This window comes from Corapipo altera, unplaced genomic scaffold (assembly GCF_003945725.1).
Source record: "Corapipo altera isolate COAL_440 unplaced genomic scaffold, ASM394572v1 45, whole genome shotgun sequence".
Taxonomy (NCBI): domain Eukaryota; kingdom Metazoa; phylum Chordata; class Aves; order Passeriformes; family Pipridae; genus Corapipo; species Corapipo altera.
This window is the reverse complement of record NW_020884877.1, coordinates 23,037,547-23,059,763: the sequence shown is the minus strand read 5'-3', so window position 1 is coordinate 23,059,763 and position 22,217 is coordinate 23,037,547. Positions and strand designations below refer to the sequence as shown.

Sequence of the window (22,217 nt, the reverse complement as noted above, 5' to 3'; positions counted from 1 at the left end):
ATGGGAGTGAGCCAGCAGAAAGCTCTAGGGCTGCCTCTGATTGTGTATCAGGCTGACTGTTTGTAAGAGGCAAGACTGTCCTAGAGTAGAGGAGAACTGCAGCCTTGCTGGTGGTAAGACCTCAGCAGCCAGTTTGGTGACTGCTGGACCCACGTGGATGTGCTCAGAGCTTGTTTAGTTAAGCCGGTGATTAAAAAGTTTTGTTTGTGTTTTCTGAGTTTTATGCTAATGATTTCTTCTGTGTCTCATTTATAAGCAGTTGTTTGAATGTACATGCCTGTATTTTGCCTACTGAGCTGTTTTAAAACTAGGTGCTGGTGAAGAGTTTTGAAGTAGAACTGTCTTGTAGGCTTTTTTCCCTTGCAGACAAGTTTAACCTTTCTTCTCAAAGTTAAGCATCTCCTTGTCTTTTTGTGTCTAGCAGAAACTTGCAGACCATGTTATGAATATTTCGAGAGCTCACAGAAGAACGTAGCTCCCAATTGTTCAGCCTGGGCTGCTTGCCATTGTCTTGTCCTGCATGTGTACCTTATGTGAAGTTGGGTTGTTTTGGGTGGGAAATGTGTGTCTCCCTATTCATATTTCTCTGTATGCTTATGGTAGAGACAGAGGGCAGGAGATGAATATCTGTAACCAGTGGGTGCAGTTGTCTAGACTCTTCCCTTACCTGATATGGGTTTTTTCTCTTTTATTATTGTGCCTGAAACTTGAAATCATCCTCTGAATGCAGGATAGCACTGGCATGAGTCCTGAGAAACAACTTCAGATTTGGCTGGGAACGGACGTGTTGAAAAGTACTGATGGAGGCTTTCTTTGTGTTACTCTTAATTATCATTTCTTTCCCATTAACTAGAGACAGATAATTGAAGCTTAGCACTGGAAAGAATGTTCTGTAGGAAATGGCCCTGCCCCAGGAAGGGGGTGAACTGATGACCCTGTAAGCTTTCCTAGCTCAAATGTCTGTGGCTTTTTCATGAGGAAAGGACCGAAAAAGGACCAAGAACACTTTATACCCTTTCTCTGCTTAAATAAAGAGAAGGCACACAGAATCATTTTTCCACAACATTGATTGTGTTAAATGGGACTCTCCATTACAAGTCAAGTTACACTGATCTCTGGATAAATATGAGGGATCTGTAAACAGGGAAAATTCAATGAGCCTGAAATAAAAGCATGGTCAGACTGCATTGACAGAGTGTCGCAGGAGTGCATGCCATCCTGTGCAGGGGGAGCAGGGTATAAAGCACCCAACAGCTAACTGGAAATCCCAGTGATGGAATTTGGGAGGGCATCTGTCACACCTGTCTCTGAAAGTGTGATCACCTTCTCAGAAAGTGATATAGGAAGCTGCATTGAGGAGGTTGACAGTTTTTGTTGTTGATCCTTTATAAAGAAGCTACTGTAGAACAGAAACAAAGGCTATAGAGAGGTAATATTTTTTAATTAAACTGGCTGATAGCATTACCGAGAGCAAAGAAGTTTTTGGACTCATGGACTGTGGCTGTTTCCATTCCCTCCCCTGCGTCTCAACCAGCCCAATAAAAGGTGTTGCCTCTTCCTATAAAATTCTTTTGTATACGCTGGGTAATTGTGTGTAGAGTGTGTTAGACACTGCTGCTGCCTTTTATTAACAGTGTGATTGTCTTTGCATTCCTCCAGGTCGGATCCGTACAAGGAGACAGAGCTCTGGCAGTGCCACAAGTGTCACCTCGACGCCTGCTGATACTCGAGGCCGCAGCCGGGCTAAAGTAGTTTCCCAGTCCCAGCGTAAGAATTGTTTTATTCCTCGGGGAGCAGAACAAATAGTTATTAATACGTTTCTCTTGAACTGCAGTAGCGTCAGCTGAGAATTGGGCTCACTTCTGATAAGAGTGTTTGGACATGTAATAAAATGAATCCCCATGTAGGCAGTGTGTGCTCCTGCTGACAGAGAGGGCCCCAAATCCGAGTGCTAAGTTGCTACCATTATTTACTGGTTGTGCAGCAGAATCTCATGTCACTGTCATCTGTAGAACTAAATAACTGGCACTGAGTCCTGCTGCGACACCCGCTGTGACTGTAGCTGACTGCTGTCCTGGGGTCTTGCTCTGCCAAACTTCTCCTGCTTATGTGACTCTATTTCTGTATGTGTGACACGTGAGCTGTCTAAAATTAATGGGATTTGGCATCAGTTTAAAATAGGACATTACCTATTTTGTGTAGATATGGGGAAAAGGGTTCTACTTTGATTCACATGACACATCTGCGCTCTCTGGCTTCCTGGCAAGGCATGGCTTTCCCCTAGGAGCCACACATATGGTGCTGCTGCATGTTTGTCATGTGCATCTAAGGAGAATTTTGTCACTCAAACTTTAAAAGAAATTGGGGGTAGGGAGAAAGCTAGTCCCTGTTTTGAGGATCTTCAACCTTGTGGGTAAGAGGAGATGGGGTTTGTGGAAGGATCTGTCTGTTCTGATGACTTGTCTTGCTTTGTACCCTTATTTAAAAGCCCTTCTCTGTTCATTCTCTCATTGCTTTGCTCTGTCATGCTGGAGGGGTGAAGAAGCAGTTTGTAGCCTTGTGTTAAGCTGGGAGAGCTGAAGAAAGTAGTAGTATGTTGAGGATAGGGCCAAATGAAAATCTTTACATTGGGGTCTTGAAGATATATTTGGGCTCAGGTATGCTGATATAAATTGATTATAATCAATTAAGTTTTGAACCTAAAACTGATCTAAAGCCAGAAATTACCCTTTTTTTCCTAAACTTAGTTTGGTGAAAAATGATCAGACCACATGAGACAAGTCTCAGAAGTATTTAAAGAATAGTTAAATATCCGAAGGTTTCAGATATTATGGACTTACTTTTTTTTTATAGAATGCCTTATGAAAATTTAGGATGGCCATATGTGAACCTGCTACCTTGGTCTAGTTTGCTGAATCCCATTTCCAGCCTAGCCCAATCAGATGTGTTCTTTATCCTTAAGCCAAGTTACTTGAAATAATTTATGAATTCAAATATAAGTCACAGGACCAAATTCTCCAATGCCCACACAGTGGGTAACCATGCTGCAATTTTGCAGACTGGGCTGGGGTGTAATTTAGAGCAGAACTTGAGTCTTAGTGTCTTGGTTGATGTTTTACTAAGTAGCTGATCAACCTTGGGAAATGTAGTTGCATCTGCACATTAACTCACTGCATTCTGCAGAGGCTTTAGGAGTGACATGTTTGTAAATAAATCTGTCTGTATTGTGTATAGCATAAACCGCATGGTGAACGCAGTATTGTCTTGCTGTCTTTTAATCCACTTTTTGCCTGTCCCTTGGTCTGCCCTCATAAATCAAGGATCGAGATCAGCTAATCCTGCTGGTGGTAAGAAATGTTTTCCCTTTCTTGCTTTCTCATGTTATTTCCTTCACATTTTTTAACTGCTAAGCTTTTAGTGTCCCTCATTCTCTCCTAACCGTGAGACTTAAAAAGCATTTTCTTGAAGTCATAAGTCTTAAAGTCATAAGTCAAAGGCAGGTGACTTTGCTTTCTCCCAGTAATCAAATATGCTAAGCATACGTTCTGCACATTGAAGCTCTCTCACTGCTGCAGCTTAAACCCCAGGTGCTAAATTCTTTTTCCAGTTACTTCAGTGCAACCCTGCTGATATCAGTGAGATTGTAACAGTGTAACTGAGAAGAGTCTTGGTTGTAGGTTGTGGTGCTCTGTGTAAGACTGGCATCTGTCACTTTGGGGGTGGGGAGAATAGAGCCAGCACCACACACAGTATTGGAGTATATTTAATGGATTCAGAATGGCTTTGATTGAGAAATTGGAGGGGACAAGTGTATAATGCATGTGTTATGGCATTGTCCATGAGACTAATAGAATTGCATATCTTCTTAAACTAAGACAGGAGAACAGTCTTTAACTGTTGCTAGTACTAATAGTATCTGGAAATGAAATTTTTGTGAGATGCATAGATACTTTTCAGAGAGAAACCAACATGAGTATCAATTCAAAATTTGAGCTTGCCTGAGTATGTTCTTGCAACCTTTTCAAGTATCCTTTTCCTGGCTGTTTTAGCAAATAAATTGAATGTCAGGAATGGTAATGGCAACAGCAGATTTTCAGGGACTCTATATACCTGAAGAAGCAAAAAAAAAAAAAAAAATAGTCTTGAGTCTATTACTCTTAGAGTATTACTTCTTTATGATTACCTTTAAACTAGCATTACTTAATTTTCAAACAAATTAGCAAATGAAGACCCAGAGGGGGAAAAAAGAAATTATCAGTCATCTCATTGAATTAGACAGCGAAAGTGTTTCAGATAGAGATATCTACTGCAACTGGAATGTAAATATGTAAATTAATCTTGGTTAGTAGACTCTCTTGCAGACAACAAGGCTTAGAAGAAGTGTAAACTTGCTATGGACTATTCAAACAGAGAAGAAAAAATAAAACAGGCCAACTATTTGACTTGCTAAAAATTTTCTTCATCTGAAAAATTAATAGCTTAGATTTAACCAACCAGACCTAAGTAAGCCATCATCTCTACAAATGTGACAGGCTCACATGGTTTACCCTTATTGTGCTGATCTCTTCTGATGTGGTGGGGGTTTTATGTTGGTTGGATTTTGTTTGTTTTTTTTTTTTATTTTCCTTCACTGAATTATTGTAAGAAAGTAATGCCACCACCGCAGTGTAGAATGAAGATGCCTGAGCTCCTTTGCAGCAGGTGACCTGTGCCAGAAGCCGGCAGCTGCAGCACAGCTCTCCACACAGGCTTGTTGGTGTTGCTTTGTGAGGAGTAGAAGCAGCTTGTGAATTCCGTATTGCTGCAGCAGGGCTGTCCCAGCACCTCCACAAGCTCTCATAAAGCCAACTGGGGTGTTCAAATGCAGCAATGTCTGGGCTTGATCCCCAGTGGGAAGCACAGTTAATAGAGGCAGGGTTACTGATGTCCGTGTGTATTGTCCATGGACTTTCCTCGGTCTTCCTTGCAAGCCCATAGGGAACACTCCCATTAGTTTGTTGAGTGATTTGGATCAAATTTTTATATAAAAGTGATTGTGTTCCAGTTTTGCCGTCAGTGTGCTTAAAATCTTGGGGGGGTTTAATTGTTTTACCCTTATTTCTGGTTCTCTTCTAGCTGGTAGCCGGTCTAGTTCTCCGGGTAAGCTCTTAGGAAGCTCCTATGGTGGCCTGAGCGGCGGAACATCCAGAGTCCAGCCAGTGCCATCATCTTCAGAGAAGCGCAGCAAGATTCCTCGGAGCCAGGGATGCAGTCGAGAGACGAGTCCCAACAGAATAGGACTAGGTAAGAACAGTCACTGCAGTGACATGCTGACCAGCATGCTTGAAGGAGGGGCTTTCCTGTTGACTAGTAAACTGTTTATGTTACTGTTATTCTTCTGAATTTTTCAGCTGACAAGTTTATGTGATTATGGTTTATTGGAGAGTAATTTTAATTTTCCAGGTTGAGCTGTACTTTCAAAGTAAGCATAAAGATGTCATGATGTATCTTCTGTTTGAAATTCAACATGAGTGATGTTATTAGATCAGACGGCAAAAACAGTTGTCGTGAATAACCATCACAGCAGAAAGACCTCATTTGGTATCAACGTCTGAGTCCTGAAATGAGTTGAGCAATCTTTACAGTCAGTTGGAATCAAAGGCAAAAAGCACCTTCTTGGATTATCTTAGAAATTTTGCAGCTTAAATGGTTTGCTTCTCTCATCCTTAATATCTTGGAGCCACATTCTTAGACGATGTTTTAGACTTCTGTTTTAATTGTTCTGCTTTCAATATTCTTGTCTTACTGACTGTTATGTAAATATTCTGTAATAGTTTCAATTTTCAAATTTTATCAGCAGATTCATTTTTTTTTAGGTCAGGTGAGTAAACATCATATATAAAACTTTTGTGTATCCGAACTGAGGTGAGAAGGTATTCAATGTGCTGTCTGAACATTTTTATTTTTCAATAGAAATTGTTTTATAAGTTTGAAACTAATGTAAAATAAGAACACTTTAAATGATACTGATGCTAAATTATTTTTTATCTCCAAAGACTTTTCTAGTAAGTTGAAATTGATTGAAATTATAGCCTTACTGTTGGCAGTTAAATTTATAACTGTTGTCTTAGCAAATGTATTTTACATTTAGGCTACCTTTTTATTTAGAGTAGATTGTTAATAGAGAAGTATCTTGTTCATTCTTCCAGTATACTGAAATAATTTTAAAGCACCTCAGTGCATATGCCATTATGATTCATAAAAAAATACTTCATGTTCATTGTGATTGCTTTTCCAAATTCAGTGTTCTTCTTATGTCTGATCTATTTTATTGCCTCTGTATGAATTCATTGTGCTTTTCTGTTCACTGCTTTTAAAATGTAAAGTGCCTCCCAAATACTGGGGATAATTGTTCTCTCTGTAGGAGAGTGTTGTTTTTTAGGAGGAAGCAGAGAATGATGGATAGTATCATCACCCATGCTTAAGCTGATCATCACATTATGTGGTTTGATTTGAAACAGTCTTGAGCATCTGAAGGGAAATTGCCTTGTGTAAAAATCCTCATTCTTGGGTTGCCTGCTTTCAGGTACATTACGGAGCCTTGAATTCTTTTGAAAGAGTAATTTGTATCTCATTTCTCTGGTGTGCTCCCTGAGAAGACAGTCAGTGCTTGTTTTTTGAGAGTGGGAGAGAGCTCTGACATGTATCAAATGTGTGGCTTACACCTGCCCTCCCTGGGTTGATGGCCACAGCCTGTTCTTTTTGGGCTGTTAGGGGAACAGGTGTGTCTGACACTTGTGTTACTTTTACTGCAGTTGCAGAAATTCTGTATTTTTATTGAATCTTGAAAATGGTGATGTTGGCTTGGATAGCTTCTGCGCTGTCAGCTATATATCATTATTCCATTGTATTTATTACTTTATAGCATAGTAGCTAACAGTATTTTATGCTTTCTTATTATGTTGCTTCAGTCTCTCTATTTCCTTAATATTTTATTTTGTTTGTTCATTTCATTAAATAGACTCCCACTCACCTTGGTTTTCAATACAGGAACCATCCACTGGAGTTTTTCAGGCCCTCCTGGGACAGTAGCAAGCTAATAGAACCTCTCCATGTGGATGCCTGTTAGCATCAGTAACTTGATGCTAACTTAGATTTCCATGATGACCACAGGTATCCATGAATAATGTTCCTTCTGTGTGCTGGAAACCTTGAAGTTGTTTTCAAAGAGGCACATTGGTGTGCTGAGGTCTGCATGGTCACCTGTATAGCCCTGCTTATGACACTTCAGTTTTAAGCCTACCTTTGCTATCTCCTCAGTGAGTTTTACTAGTGGTGATAGTTAGGGAAGGAGGAGTATAGTGCATTTAATCTTGAGCTTTTCTTTGGGTCCCTTGAAGGAGATCGTCTCCTCAAAAAGACGATGTCCATTTCCCATGGATTGAAAGTTATCTGCCTGAAGTTAATTCTGTTGGATGCTCAGCTGGATCTGAAAGGAGTGAGAGATTCGAGTTTATCATTCTCCAAAAAGTGGAGCAGCACAGCTGGCTATCAGTTTCCTGCAACAGCACTCTCTCTGGTTGTGCTAGGAGTGTTTATTGGAAAGCTGAAGGCAGTTCTTGACTTGCTTCTACAGGGTGTATCCCACTGCAGAGCTTTCCTTTGGCTGTTTTGGCAGCATTTCAGACTCTTTAAAATGCTGGTATTGATTTAAAGAAAACCTCTGCTGATTTTCAGTCTCTACTTAAGAATCATTAAAATTCACACCCTGATGAAATACAAATTTTTTCCAAGTGGTAGATTGGTAAACAGGGGCAGTATCATGTTCTGCTGGTGATATTTACACTTGTTGTGTTCCACTGGTGTGTTTCAGTAATGATGTGAGCCATGTCTAAGTGCTGTGACTTTCCAGATGAAGTTGGTAAAACTTAGATGTACAGTACACATTAGAAAGTTTGAATATTATTAAAAACAACGCATCCTTGTCCTGTCCTAGACTCTCTCACAGCAGAGCTGGCTGTGGGCACACTGTCTGCTTTCATTCTGATTACTCCTTTTAATCCATTTTGCTACTCATTTACTTGATTTCTGTCCAGCTTTTGGGGGTTGAGAATTCTCAAACTGAGACTTGTGTCTGTCGTCTCTGCTGCCTGCAGTACAGAGACAGGCTGTCACAGTATGAGAGACTTCTCTAAATTACAACACTGCTGGCAGTGTCTAAAGGAAATACTCTGAGCAGCTGATACACAATCTTCTCTACACAGCACAGTATTAAAAATGTGAGGCAGGTGTCTGGGAGTCCACAACAGACTCATCTTTCAGTTCTTTTCGATCCATTCTTTTTTTTCTCTCTTCTGTGTTTGTATCCAGTAACATGCAACCCTTTTGTTTGACCACTACTCATGAAGTAACCAGTGTTTGGTTTAGGGTGCTCTGTTTGTGCAGTCAGTATTGTGCTTCATGTGTAGCATTGTCCTACTAGTCTGTTCTCATGCAGTTAGAGCGCATTTTCTTCATACTTCATGCTGCTACTGTTAGCTGTTATGGAAGGAGAATGTATTGTGTGCATCCATTAATTTTTTTAATCATTCACATCTCTCCCTCTCTTAAGAGCCTTTACAGTTTTTAGTAGGGTTGTATTATAGAAAAGGCTGGCAGATCTTCTCTGCTTAAGAGAAATGACTGCTTGTGCAAACCTGATGTGAAGGCTGCCATTATTTACATCTAAGCATGAGACCCAAGAATGAGAAGTTTGCTTCTATAGAGTCTGCAATTTCAAGCAAGTATTTGTGTGCAAGACTTTAGTGTGTTACTTTTATGTGTAGTTTACCCGTCAGGCTTTTTTCCTTGTACATCTGAGGTGAGATTATTGTACTCATGGACCCTAGTTTCATCCAATTCTTATAATTTAGTCTGTCTTATTTAAGACCATTTAGCACACTCAGAACCGTTAGACATTATGGTGATCTAATCATCTTGGTTAATAGCTCATCTTGTATTGTCTGACATCAAAGGTCAACCATCAGAACCATTAATTCAGCTGAGAGATATGAACTGGGTTTTGCAAAACTGGAAGGGATTTGACAAACCAAAAATCTGGCGGAAGTTTCTATTTGAATTAAAAAAACCAAATATGAAGGTTTCTATTTTGTTCTGTACTGTTTTGCTTGAAGGATACTAACACACTCAGTGTATATGAGACCACAGAAACACTGTAGAGGAATTTCGTTAACTTGAGTCTAGGCATATAAGTTCTCTGTAAAAACCAACATTTATAAGAATATATATATATATATTCTGAAGCATGCAAATGGCATTTTTTAAAATAAAAACAGGGATACTGTCAAATAATTAGCATGTTCATATTATGCATATGTACCTCTGCTGTGTTGTCATGAAAGCTGGCAGATTAGGATTTACTTTGTGCGTGAGAAAATTCTTTAATGGCTTTTCTTGAACACTTAAAATATGCTACTGCCTTTTCAAAACAGCAAAGGAAATCTCTCTTGTCATTAAATTCTTCAGGGTAAACTCCTGACAATTAACTGCTGTTCTTTTCCCTAAGAAAATATTGTGTTCTTTATCAGGTATAAAGCTTACTAAATACCTTTCTGCAAACATCTTTCAAACATGTAGGATTTCAAACATCTGCAAACATATAGAGTTTTGTCAAAGTAAAGAGTCTAGTTTAAAGCTCCCCTTTATTGTGCATACATCTTGATCTATATGCATGTAAAACTATAAATATAAGCTTTTAGAAATGCTTGAGGAGCAGAAGTTAGCTTCTGTTAAATATCTGAAGCTCTGCTACTCTCTTCAAATTCAAATCACTTTTTAATCTGTCTTTCAGGTATTCAGGTTCTAAATGCTTTTTCCCAGTACCTTTCATTAGAGAAAGATATCTCTGCAAGTCTGTACAGTACACCTTTTTTTTCCTTAGGATATTTGTTCATGGCAAAATTATCCATGTGAAAGGCAAATCTATGTAGAAATAGCATATAGGTATTATGATTACTTAAAAAAATTTTCATCTACTATTTTGTTCCAGAAGGGTGTTTATCTTATAATTAAGGAAGAAATATTCCAGAAGGGTTTCTTTCAACCTCATCTGTTTTGCAACAGTAGAGCTCCCCTAAATGATTGAAGATTGCTGCTCTACTTGAATAACAAAACTTGGATTGCTTAAGACAAAAACAGACTGTCAACCAGACATTAACTCTGCTCAAATTTCACATCACAAACACCACTCAGCATGTAAGGTAGTTGGTTTGTAAAGAACCTGAGCAGGCTGCTGCAGATTGTAATTACTAATGTAATAATTACAGTAACTAACAGAAATGTGACTTGACTTTGAGCTTTCTGTCCTCATTAAACTTGTTCACCTTCTCTGAAACTCTCCATGCTGCATGCTAGCACGGAGCAGTCGCATCCCCCGACCCAGCATGAGTCAGGGGTGCAGTCGTGATACCAGCCGTGAGAGCAGTCGAGATACAAGCCCTGCTCGGGGCTTTCCTCCACTTGGTGAGTACATGTAGGCATTGGAGCTTTAAGGGTCAATATTCTTTTGCCTTTTTCCCTTGTTGTGGTTACCCTTTCAAGACACTGCTAGGTGGAATGAGCTCTTTCCTGTCCTCTGGATTCCTCACACTCCCCCTTTCCAACCCTGTTTTTTTCCCCTCTGTTTTCTTCTGCATGCTTCAATTCTGGTTTTAAGTGTTTCACTGTTAGCAGGAAAATAGTTTAGTTTCATAAAATCAGCTTGTACAGAGCTGCTGTGCTTCGTTTTACAACACTGATGAAAATCTATGAGAGGGCAAACCTGGATCTTCTAGGTCACGGTGAAATAGTTGGTCACAGTGAAATAGTTGGTAGCATCGTAGTCTGTTCTTGAGTGATTCTAATTATTCACAATCTGACTTTCTTACAGCTAGATACAGTTACAGTATATAATTTCTATATTAAATCCTCAAATGGAGATAGCAGCTCTCTTTTTGTAGAGAACATTTTAACATTTTACAGAACATTTTTAATCATCAGTTTAGTTGCACATGCCATTTTAGTAGGAAACTTTATCAAGCAGCTTAAAATTGTGGAAAGACTGAGGTTTTAAAGGAGCATCATTGAAGTGCAGCTTAAGTGTACAGTACAAATAGAGAATCTCAACACAGTTACCACATGCAGAAGTTTTTCTGCACAAATGCTGAATACAGCAAGATAGTTAATGTTTCTGATCAAATACCATGTCATATATTCAACCAAAAACATTACTTGTATCAGAGACCTGTCATCTCAGACATGAAATATGGTTGATCTCCAGGCCCTCTTTGTTTATATAGTAATTTAACGAAGAATGGTGTTACAGGATCTATTTTGCACATAGTGACAAAATGAAGAATATGATACAATGTGTAAGTGGAACACAGCACAAGTTAATTTTGGAGAGGGTTTTGGGTTCAAAGACTTCATTATATTGAGTTTTAAAATAATCTATTTGCTTTATCTCTAATATCTCAATTTTTGGTGAAAAATGGGAGGAATTCAATTTTGCATTCGTAACTTGGTTCATAGCTCTTTAAGATAAATGGATGAACTTTTTTTTGATTGAATGAAGTTGACTTGATACTAGAGCTATAAAAAGACAGTTGATACACGACTGTAGCTCAATTTTATAGTTAACTTGCCTAGCTTCAATTTTGGATGAGCCTTTTTTCCTCCAGCCAAAATGTATAAGCAGGCTGGATTTCAGGGTAACTCATTAGCATTCTGTGTCACTGTGCTGTGGTTTTTTATTTTATTGAAAATATAGTAGTTGAAATATTGTCTTGAGCCCTTGTTCTGAAAAATAAATGCAGTGTACCAGAGTCAGGGTTGGTGTGAGCTTTGTATGCCTTCACCAGTTCTGAGTCTGACTCCTACACTGACTATAAAATTTTAGTTACAGATGTGTGTTACCCTGTTTGTTACATTTATTGTGGGAAGAGGGTCATCTCATTTTAACTCACGGTTTTTAATTACATGAAGATTAATGCATTTCTAGAAATATATTGTTATTAGATCCTAAAGGTTACATGGGGAGGAAATATCGATGTAACAACAGTAACCCAATGTAGTTGTTAATCGTATTGCCTTTTCCTTATGTTTTCATTGAAATGCTTTGAGCTTGAACATGTTCATGAACTTGTTAATTGTGTTGTGGGTAATTCATGTCAGAGAAATTTATATATGTCAGTTTAAGCCAAAACAATATGGTTCTATTACAGTATTTTTAGAACCCAGTTAATCTTGCAGTAATGCAAAGATAATCCTACTGTGCATGGTCTGGTTTTGCTTATAAAGATTAACTTGTATATTCGTGAATTATACTTTAAGTAGCTATATGTATAGACAGGATTCTTGCATTTAAGAGGTATTATGGTCAGTGTCAAGCCCGACATCCTGACCTTGCAAATTGCCCTTGTTTTTGGGCTGCTGTGCAGGTTTGTGTGTCTGTGCATCAACAGTCTTGCTTCTTATGTTAGTAAATACCAGTTAAGAGTCAGTCTATGCTCAACCTGTTTGCAGAGATGTGGGGTTTTTTGTTTTTTATGTTTTTTTGGTTATTCTTGTTTCTCCATGAGCCCTAATCTTGCAGTGGCATCCACAGGGGCACAGTGAATGACTTGGAAGAAAGCAAACTAAGAACCTTAATTGTGAGGTTCAGTCCATAATCCTGCACTGACCCTGCAAATTTTTCATGAGTTTACTTATGATGTCAGTGAGGTTGTTCTCTTGAATAAATGCATGTGTTCTCCATAGTCAAAGACCACATTGCATATTCTGTATAGCTTTTAGTGAAGCTTTCACAGTTAAAAAAACTACAAATTTCATTTTTCCCATTTTACTGATTTCTACTTCGTAATATTAGTATTTGTGTTTATGAATTCCTTGCCTTAGAAAGAAGACTTAGAGTTTTTCTTCTGCACACGTATATGCATAATTGACAAAACCTGTTTGTATTAGAAGGTGATTTTGGTTTATTTTTTCAGTTTCTTGACAGTACTAGTTACGATGTTAAAGCATCAAGGCCTTCAGTGAGTCTGTGGTGATGAATTGCTCAAATGAACAATCAGTTTCTTGGGTCAGTTGCTTTGAGCTGGTGAGCATGTCATTCCTAGACGTAGGGAAAACTTCCTTAGAAGAACTGAATTTATGTAATTTGGAAATGGCCGGGCCAGTTTTTCATTTGCTTTCATAAAGAACTCATTTGTATGCCGAATCCAAGAACTGAAAACCTCTCCAAAGGCATTTTGTGACTGATGTGCTGCTAACAACTGGGAATTGAAGTGGGAGCTATATTATGTTTAGGCTCCTCTGCTACTGCGTGCTCCATTGCTATTAACAATTTGTATACATGTGTAATTCTAGATAGATTTGTGATGTGCATATTCTCGTTATCTGTGCATGTTCATGCTGAGGTTCAAGAAACATGTATACAAAATTTGTTAAAAGCAAGACACCTTTGGCAGTAGCAACACCTGCAATATGTGTGTACGTGTGTTTTCTTGGAAAAGAAACCCAACCCCAGGACTGATACACAGTGGTTGGTGACCTCCCTGTATGACTCTTTCTACTTATGTGGTTATGCCTTCTCTTCGTTAACGTTTCTTTATGCATAGGCTAGAATGTTGTGGAAAAATACCTGCAAGCACAATTCGTAACCATTCATCATGACTTCACTTTTGGGGTTTAGATCAGACACATCTAAATCCTTCTCTGTAGTTCTGTGCTCCACGTTCTCGTTGATGGCCGTCTTCCAGGCCTCTGGGTCTGGAACGTGACTGATGTGCACTGGAGGGATTTTGCTGAGCTGCACCCAGTTTGGGACTGTCACAAATGAGTTGTGTCATGCATTGTGTTTATGGTCACGAGGGGAAGTGGGGGAAGCTACAGACGGAGGCGTTGCTGTGGGGCTTGCACTGTATCTGTTATGCATTCATATACAGCCTCATTTCCCCGTCACTATGAAACACCTTTACCGGTAGTGGTCACACGCATCCCCTTTGGATTGTGGCATTTTCTGTCTCGGGTTCAATGTGTGTTAATCCTGTGGGTGTTGCCATTCCTTCTACTTGCAGCTTCTCGACGTCATTCCAGGTCCACTAGTGCTCTCTCCACTGCTGATTCTGTTGGGCAGTCAGGTGAACAAGCGCTAACTGCATGAATCTGCTTCTTATACGTAGTCTTGTTTTACACCATCTTAACATTTGCCATCGTATGCATCAGCCAGCACTTGGCATGTGCTTCTCACCGCTGCGGGGCTTTCTGTTCTGGTTTTGTTCAACGTGGCTTTTTGTTTTGAATTTCATTTATTGGATGTTTTTAATTTTATGTATTTTAGGAACATTGTGAACAGTGTTTAAACAAAGGGTGATCCAGGGCTTACTCAATTCTCCTGTAAATTGGCTCAGTTGTGCAGCATGGGCCTAGAATTGGATCCCATCCCCCAAATAGGTTTCATCCCATTTATTACTAAATATTCTGGACTACTGTTTCTGTTAATGGAAGTTCTTTGGGATCCTCTCCAAAATACACAAGAGCAGCAAAAATTAAGCACCTGAGGAGCTTTCAGAATCAACTTTGAAGCCTAACACATGCTGATCTGCCCTTCCTATAATTCTGAAGGCCTTGTCCAAAGTACATGGAAGTTGTTGAAAAAAACCCGAAATTATTCCCTTAATTTCACTGGGCTTTGCATCAGGCAACTGATGCTCACATATAATGAGAAAAATCTGCAGTTGCTTCTTCCTCACCTCTGTGCTGGATTCTTATGGAGAACCTATAACTCTCTTTGAAATCAGGATATTTCACTGGGAATCTTAAAAAGAGTTGAACAAGTGCTGCTGGCTTTGGGACAATAGAGACTTAATTATGGGGACAAAGGTGATGTAGAAAATGAGGCCTTCAGTGTTTTCTTGGAGGCTAAAATTGCATAAGGAACTTGTGATACTGAAAGTTATTTAATTATACCCCTTCAGGTAGGGAGTGAAAAATACTCTGTTTCTCATGAGTCTAGTTAAATGGCTGTCACTTAATTAAAGCTCTCAAAACATTTCCATTATCAGGTTACTCAACAGACATGATGCAAGCTGATTTGACTGGCATTTTTCAAATAACAATTTGAATTTGTATTTAACCAAAGTAATTTAAAATATTTAAAATAACTCGATTGTAATACAGATTTAAGCTTTGTTTGCATTCAGCTTCCTGTGATAGTCACTTCATGCTTGGCTCCGGTGGTTTGGTACAAAGAATAATCAAATTTTTTATGGTTACTTGTGTCCTACAGAAGACCAAAATCTTCTGAAAAATGGCAAAAAAAGGGTCAAAGTGGTGATTGCAAATTTTCACCAAGTTTGGAACAAGTATAATGAATCTAACCAGGGAGACAAGGGAATGTGGCCAGAGCATATTCTGCTTATTTCTTACCCAGTAATGTTGGGCTTGCCTGTACTTGTTATTCCTGTAGCCAGATGTGTTCCCAGCCCCATGTTAGAGATATGCTGAGATCTCTCCGAAGGTCTTACTTCTCCACTCAGATATGGCAACAATGTCTTAGGGAGAAACCCAGAGTAACTTGGGTGTTATGAATTTAAAGATCATTGAAAAAATTAGTTCAGAAAATTCCTAATAGCCATGGAGATAGATAGAAGCCAGCATGCCACACTGCACTTAACACGGAAGAAAAGCTCAATTTTTTTTCTTTATGCTGGGTATTTAAACTGATCTACAATTGAATTACTTTGTCATTTTGTTCTTCATTTAATAAAAAAGCCAAAACAACTATCTACCCTTTTCTAATGTAATACTAAATTTATGTGAAAACAAATGACAGTGGTATTTTTGATGCTGTGTAATTTCAAAAGCTAAAACCAAATTCTGATCTCAGTAACACTTGAGCAATGTCATTGAGTTGGGTTTAAATATAAAACTGAGTTCAAGACTTCTTTCAACATTTACAGCCCTCATATTGTACCAGATATTATGTGCACTTAGGAAAATCCTTGTCTTCTGTACATCTTTGTAGTGTATATCTCTGTAGTTGTGACTTAAGTTGCAATCAGACCTAACACATTGTTGTCTCCTCTGTGCTTCTGTTAAGAGTGCACAGATCTTTCTATTTTAGGGATAAAGCACTATTTCACCTAAATATTTGAAGTGGTTCTTCAACTCAAGTGCATTAAAAAAGGGGATAGTAATAACACATACAACTTTTATTTCTTTGTGAAATGTCATGATTTGATTACTTTTTTGGCAGTAGTTCTAAGAAATTTGTTTATTTTTTTTCTCTTGTAATGTGTTTTGTAGAAAATGTGCTTTTGTTGTAAATCAGAAATGTCTTGTCTGGGTACATAACTCTAGGAAATTTTGGTAGATAACACTTCTGTTTGAAATAAATACTAGTCTGCAGGGATTCTTTTTTCTTCTCCAAATACTTTGGATATTAAATTTTTCCCTGTTTCCTTTCAGTAGCTTAATCTCTGATACATTCGAATAAAGCTTTGGAATTAGGACAGTAGACTGGCAAACTTCAATCTCTGATTTAAATTATGCATGTCAGTGTGAGCTAATTCCTTAAAAGATATTTCAGTGCAGAAGGTTCTTAAAGAAGAAAGAAATGAAATTTTGTGATAAGCACAGTATTTTCCCAAAAAATATATTAAGCTGCTGAATACCACGTTTGACCTCAGTTTTTTGTAAATCCACAATATAGCTGGGCAATTTGATGAGCAGTATTTTTCCATTGTTAAATTAAATATAGATGAACTATTAAAAGACCTGTGTGACTTGATCCCTCTCTTGTGCTGCCTGATGGCTGCCTCCAGTGTGGATCAGCTGAAGGTCTATTAAATGGGCTCATGCAAGTTGATTCTGAATTTGCTGGCAAAACTCTTACTGGCATGTGTGGGTGCAGGGGAGAGGTGTGTAACCAGTGTCCCTGGAGGGATGTTCTGAGTCCTTGATGAGCAAAAACAAACCCGTATGGAAACAAAAACTTGGAATGTAAAAAAACAATGTTCCTGCTTATGGACCGAAGCCAGGATCCCAGTAATCTGGTGTCTGATCTGCCCCCACCCAGAAGGACTAGGCTGCCAGAGCCTGGCCTGTGGTACTCAAGTCAGTGATTCTACCATATCCCTGCTAGCCTTCCTTTTTGAATTTGGCTTTTGCTAATTCAGTAACTTTTTTGGTAGACTTGGCAAATTATAAAGTAAACTGATTAATGTTAGGAGCCTAAATGGCATTTTAGACTCAATCCCTGTTGCTTTGGATGCCTTTGAGAACTTTGCCATCAAATTCAAAGGGAAAAAGATGATCCTGTGTGCTCAGAAGATCAGTTTTGATATAGAGCTTTGGCATTTAAACTGCTTCTTAAGAACAGTACTAAGTCAAAAATTGCAGTCGCTTCACAAGTAAATAATAAACTTTATGCTTTGAGGGCGTAGGGGAATATTGTACTGGTTAATCAAGCCTTGAGACATAAAATAGGCATAAATACTAGTCTCACATCCTTGCCTGAGAAAAGGCTGCAGGATGGATGAGAGCTTGGGTATTAACATGTTGTGACACCAGGCATGGTTCTGTCTCTCTGAAGTTAATGAGAAGCTTTCTCTTGATTTCTGAGAGTGCCAGATTGGGATGGGCATGTCTGCCTCTGACATTAAAATAAAGCTTTGAAACAGCTGTGTAAAAAGAAACACAAAATAGATACCCTGCTTCCCAGTTTAAAATAAATAAATACAAAGTTGCCCTGAGGATCCAAAATTGTCTCTAACACCCAACAAACAATAGTTTATTTCTTACCTTAATAACAAACTCTCTGGAACTCTGGGTAAAAGGGTGTTTAATGGAAAAGCACTGTGAGTTCCCAGAGCCCGTGGGGAGAGCTACTTGGGCACCTGATTAGGATTCCAAGTGAATGTGAGTTCATTTAACAATCTCTTTCAATGTTGTCTTTTGTGCAGACCGGTTTGGACTCGGACAACCAGGCAGAATGCCTGCTTCTGTGAATGCCATGCGAGTCCTGAGCACCAGCACAGATCTGGAGGCTGCTGTGGCCGATGCACTGGTAAGAGGAAAAATACAAAATGCTTCCAACACCGGAAAGTGGCTTAAAGTTACCTGTACGTATGTTCTCCTCTTTCTAAATAGCTTTGTTTTGATTGTACCAGTGTCTGATGCTGTACAGTTAGTTACCTTTTGCTGTTTTGTCTTCGGCTGTATTGGCAGCAGTATATTTTTCCTTATTTCGTGTTAGTTCTCTGCAGTTGTTATCAGACAGACTGCTGTGGCTTGGTGCTAGAGCTGCAGGATGGGTTGCATCGGCTGTTTTTCTTTCACTTTGCTGTCAGAGGATGTTTGCGGCACCGGGTGCTCGTCACTCGTGGGGTTGGAGATTTCCATCAATCCCATTACCTGCATAAAGACTTTGTCAGAAAAAGAGTGTCCTCTGTTAGAGTCAATTCCTGATCAGGTTTCAGCAAGAACTGAGAATTTCACAAGTTCCTGCCCTGTGTTTATTTGCACCTGGATAGATACTCAGTTAGCTTATAACCTGGCTTGCATGGAATTGGTACCATCTCATGCAGTTAAGTTGTATTTGTCTAATTTGCTGCTAGTACTTTCAAACATTCACTGCTTTTCCCAGTAAATTTATTGTCATTCTTAAAAATTTCATTGTCCTGTATAATCTTATTCAACTGTGGTAGCTCTTGGCTAGAACCCAAAAAGTGCCTTCTGCTCTTCAGAAGGCAAGTGTTAAGCTTTTGGATTTACCTCAAGTATTTGGGTGAGAGAGGATGTGTAGAAGCGGGAGAAATTACTGTATAGGATTACCTGGGTACCGGTGGGTCTTCTCAGGCTCCAGATCTGAACTGAGGGAAAGATTTCCTGGTGTATCTTGAGATAGGTATCTCAGAATCTGTCTCAGATTGTCTTTAAGGAGGATGAACCATCCCCAGTGTTTGTGGTGGATGGCCTTTCTCCATTTCCTAGTTCACTTTCCCTAAGGATGGCTAGCATGTTCCTTTTGTATCTGATTATCACCCAGTTCATGTCACCTATTAAAATACTCTTAGAAAAATGACCCTTTTTACAAAATTTACCTTTCAAAACAAAAAAAGTATTTTCGAATACTAGAAAGGTAAGATAGTATATAATGGATGGCACTGTTGCATTTAGTGGGCTGAATCATTAGTGAGCATTCTCATTACCAAATACAACAAACAACATGTGAGACAGTTCTGCTCTCAGCACCTCAAATTTGCCACCAGAGCAGTTCAGAGTATAATTACAGGCAATGGTTTGCCTGTGTAAACGAAATCAGATACAGGGTTTGTGAGGGAGAAGAGTCACAGTGTTTCAATTGACTGCTGAGCACTGAGGGTTTTTTGGGTGTGACTTAATCTTCAACTAGGTTTACAGAGTTCCCTTTTAAATATCTCATAAATTAAATAACATTGTACTGCAATGTTAAAATCTTGAAGGGTTGAACGCTTTAAAAGGGAAATACTTAAGTCTAGTTGGAAACCAGGTGATGCTGCTGACTGTTGATCAATCTGAATTTGTATGACTTTAGGGGATGCATTGCAATGTTACTGTCCCCTTCTTTCCCACCAGCCCAATTTACTCTTTTTCTTGGTTACCTTCTCACAACAGGCAATGTACAAGCCCTGTGCAGGCTCCTTTTGAGAGAATAATGTGATGCCAACTTTTACCCAGTAGCCTTGTTTTCAGAGTTTTCTTTTCCATGTAGTAGAAAATGAAAAGAACTTCTCCAAAGATGGCTTCAGCCAAACTCTCCATTTAAACAAAACACAGTGGGTCATTTTGTGACCTCTACTCCCTCTGTACAAATCCCATTGGATCCACTGCTTCTGTTTGAGCTGGACTTGGCCTAAACCCACAGTGGCTGTACTGGGAATCAGTGCTCAGATCTGTCAGAAGACCTCAAAGGGTGATGGAAACTTCGCTGTTAAGTGAGGCCTTTAAGCCAGGCGTACCAGCCAGGGGGTCTTAAAAGAAGCTAATCTTCAAAAAAGTGTGGTGTAAGAACTGTGGGTTGAAAGAGAACTTAGGAAGTGAAGTTGATAAAATGTGCTGTACTGTAGATAGTGGCTTCCTTACATCAGAATTTCTTTGTAAGACCCTAAAACGAAATGCTACTAGTAATATGTGGGGAAAGAAAGCATCACCAAAAACTCTGGTATCTTTCAGTGCAGAGTTTCTGAAAAGTAAGCGAAGAGATGCGATATATAGATCTGTTCCTAAAAGAGAGATAATCTCACTTCCAAACTCCCTTATGGAAACTGTAGGCAATACGAGTAGTGCAACAGTTAGGAGATATTCAGGCGTTATTATACCCACTTTATTTTGCGTAAACTGTATTTTTTTTAATTTGCTAAGACATTTGCTATACGTTTTTGTTGCATAAACAAACCCTACATAAGCTTCTGACATAATTCTCTATGCTTTTTCCCACCCTTCAATATTTTCCTGCCTACAGCTGTTAGGAGACTCCAGGAGCAAGGTACTAGTGCTTTCTTGACTTTTTATTTCTACTTTCCAACTCTCCCCACCCTGTTGCTAATGCCCATGATACTGCACTTGAGTTAATTTGTATGCTTCAATCCTTCAGTCCTAGTGGAAGCAAAACTCTGCTGGCTTCACAAGTCTAAGAACTGCAGGACTGGACACTGGAAGGAATTCTGTAGCAAACACTTAGAATATAGATGATCTGTTTTTGATACATTGTCCTATCAGCCCTGTTCTGTTAAGGTTCATTTGACAGTTTATTTTGCTGCCATAATTATTCTAATATTCCTTCTGGAAGTGTCAGGGTTGTCAAAAATGTAAGTAAGGGAATTAGGTCCTCTAATGCTGTGCTATGGAAATGAGTGGGATTTGAGTACTCAACTCCCTTGGCAGCCTCTGGAAAAATCCTAGCCCAAACTAACAGAGAAATTGCCATTTCCTATATCCAGTGCGTTTCTAGAGTTATTATCAATATCTAGAGTTCATTATCAATATCAAAGTGACTGTGCATGCCAGCACAGATTTTTTCAGCTCTTTCTTCCTTATCTTCTTTTTTTTTTTTTGAAGTAGAGGTTATGTCGTCATAGCATCTGTAACAATGGAACTGACCATTATTGCCAATAAAACAACATTTAATTTTATTACCAGTAACTAATTCGACTGGGCATAAATATCTTGCTTTCCTGCGGGGGAAGGCAGGCCCTACTCCCCTTAGTCCCGTTGAAATCAATGGGATCTATCTTACTCTACTGTGAGAGGTAAGCAGGCAGTGCATGGTGACGTCTTTAAAACACGTATGTCACTTTAACAGTAGCATTAATCTTCCTTTTAGTGATTACAAATAGAATGTTTTTCTTTTGGCATTAATGTAACTATATATAACCTGGTAAGTCTGAGTTTCCCCTTTTCCAGAAAAAGCCAGTGAGAAGAAGATATGAACCCTATGGGATGTACTCTGATGATGATGCCAACAGCGATGCATCAAGCGCTTGCTCGGAGCGCTCCTATGGCTCCAGGAATGGGGGCATTCCACACTACCTGCGGCAGACGGAAGATGTGGCTGAGGTCCTGAACCACTGTGCCAGCTCCAACTGGTCTGAAAGGAAGGAAGGGCTCATAGGTCTTCAGAATTTACTGAAAAGCCAGCGGACACTGAGGTGACCTTCATAGTTTTATGGTGTCAGTAATTCATGAGGCATGGCTATAGTGAGAAGTCAGTAATATGTACCTGCTGTGTGGAGACAGGTAGTATCTTTTATGGCTGTGAAGGCTTTGTCTTCACAATGTGGGATTCTGTTAACCTTTGCAAAAATTTCTGCTATGTCATCAGTGTAATTTGTGTTAAATTGTGGCGGTAATGTAGGAAGGGCTCAGGTAAGCATGCTGTCTTCTCTTCGCCTTCCTCTGTCTCATGAAGACCTCCAGTGGTAGGTGCTTGGAGCAGCACAGTGAGGTTTCCCACAATGATGGTATTGTAAACATACTCAAAGGGTGGTACCATTTTTACCTTATTCTGTTTGAACCTTCAATATTTTTTCCACAGCAATTTTGTTGGCAAAGCAAACATCGCACTTACCCTAAAATGAGTCAGGGTGTGTGTGTTTCAGAACTGAGATCAGAGAGTACTGACGTTGGATATACTTTGACTCTTTATGAAGGCTGTAATT

General features: G+C 39.1%; 1 protein-coding gene across 13 annotated transcripts in view; it reads left to right on the top strand.

Moving 5' to 3' along the window:
- The window catches only part of CLASP1 (cytoplasmic linker associated protein 1), a 179,079-nt gene that overhangs the window by 106,072 nt on the left and 50,790 nt on the right, over nucleotides 1-22,217 (top strand). For 3 of the 13 annotated variants that reach the window (XM_027636830.1, XM_027636834.1, XM_027636835.1), the window contains exons 20-24: nucleotides 1,660-1,767; nucleotides 5,116-5,283; nucleotides 17,982-18,085; nucleotides 20,522-20,545; nucleotides 21,463-21,707. In XM_027636830.1, coding sequence (XP_027492631.1) covers nucleotides 1,660-1,767; nucleotides 5,116-5,283; nucleotides 17,982-18,085; nucleotides 20,522-20,545; nucleotides 21,463-21,707 — 649 coding nt within the window. Of the gene's footprint in view, nucleotides 1-1,659; nucleotides 1,768-3,320; nucleotides 3,348-5,115; nucleotides 5,284-10,392; nucleotides 10,501-14,093; nucleotides 14,157-17,981; nucleotides 18,086-20,521; nucleotides 20,546-21,462; nucleotides 21,708-22,217 lie in introns of all 13 variants that reach the window. The other 10 variants (XM_027636825.1, XM_027636837.1, XM_027636827.1 and 7 more) reach the window with 6 other exon arrangements.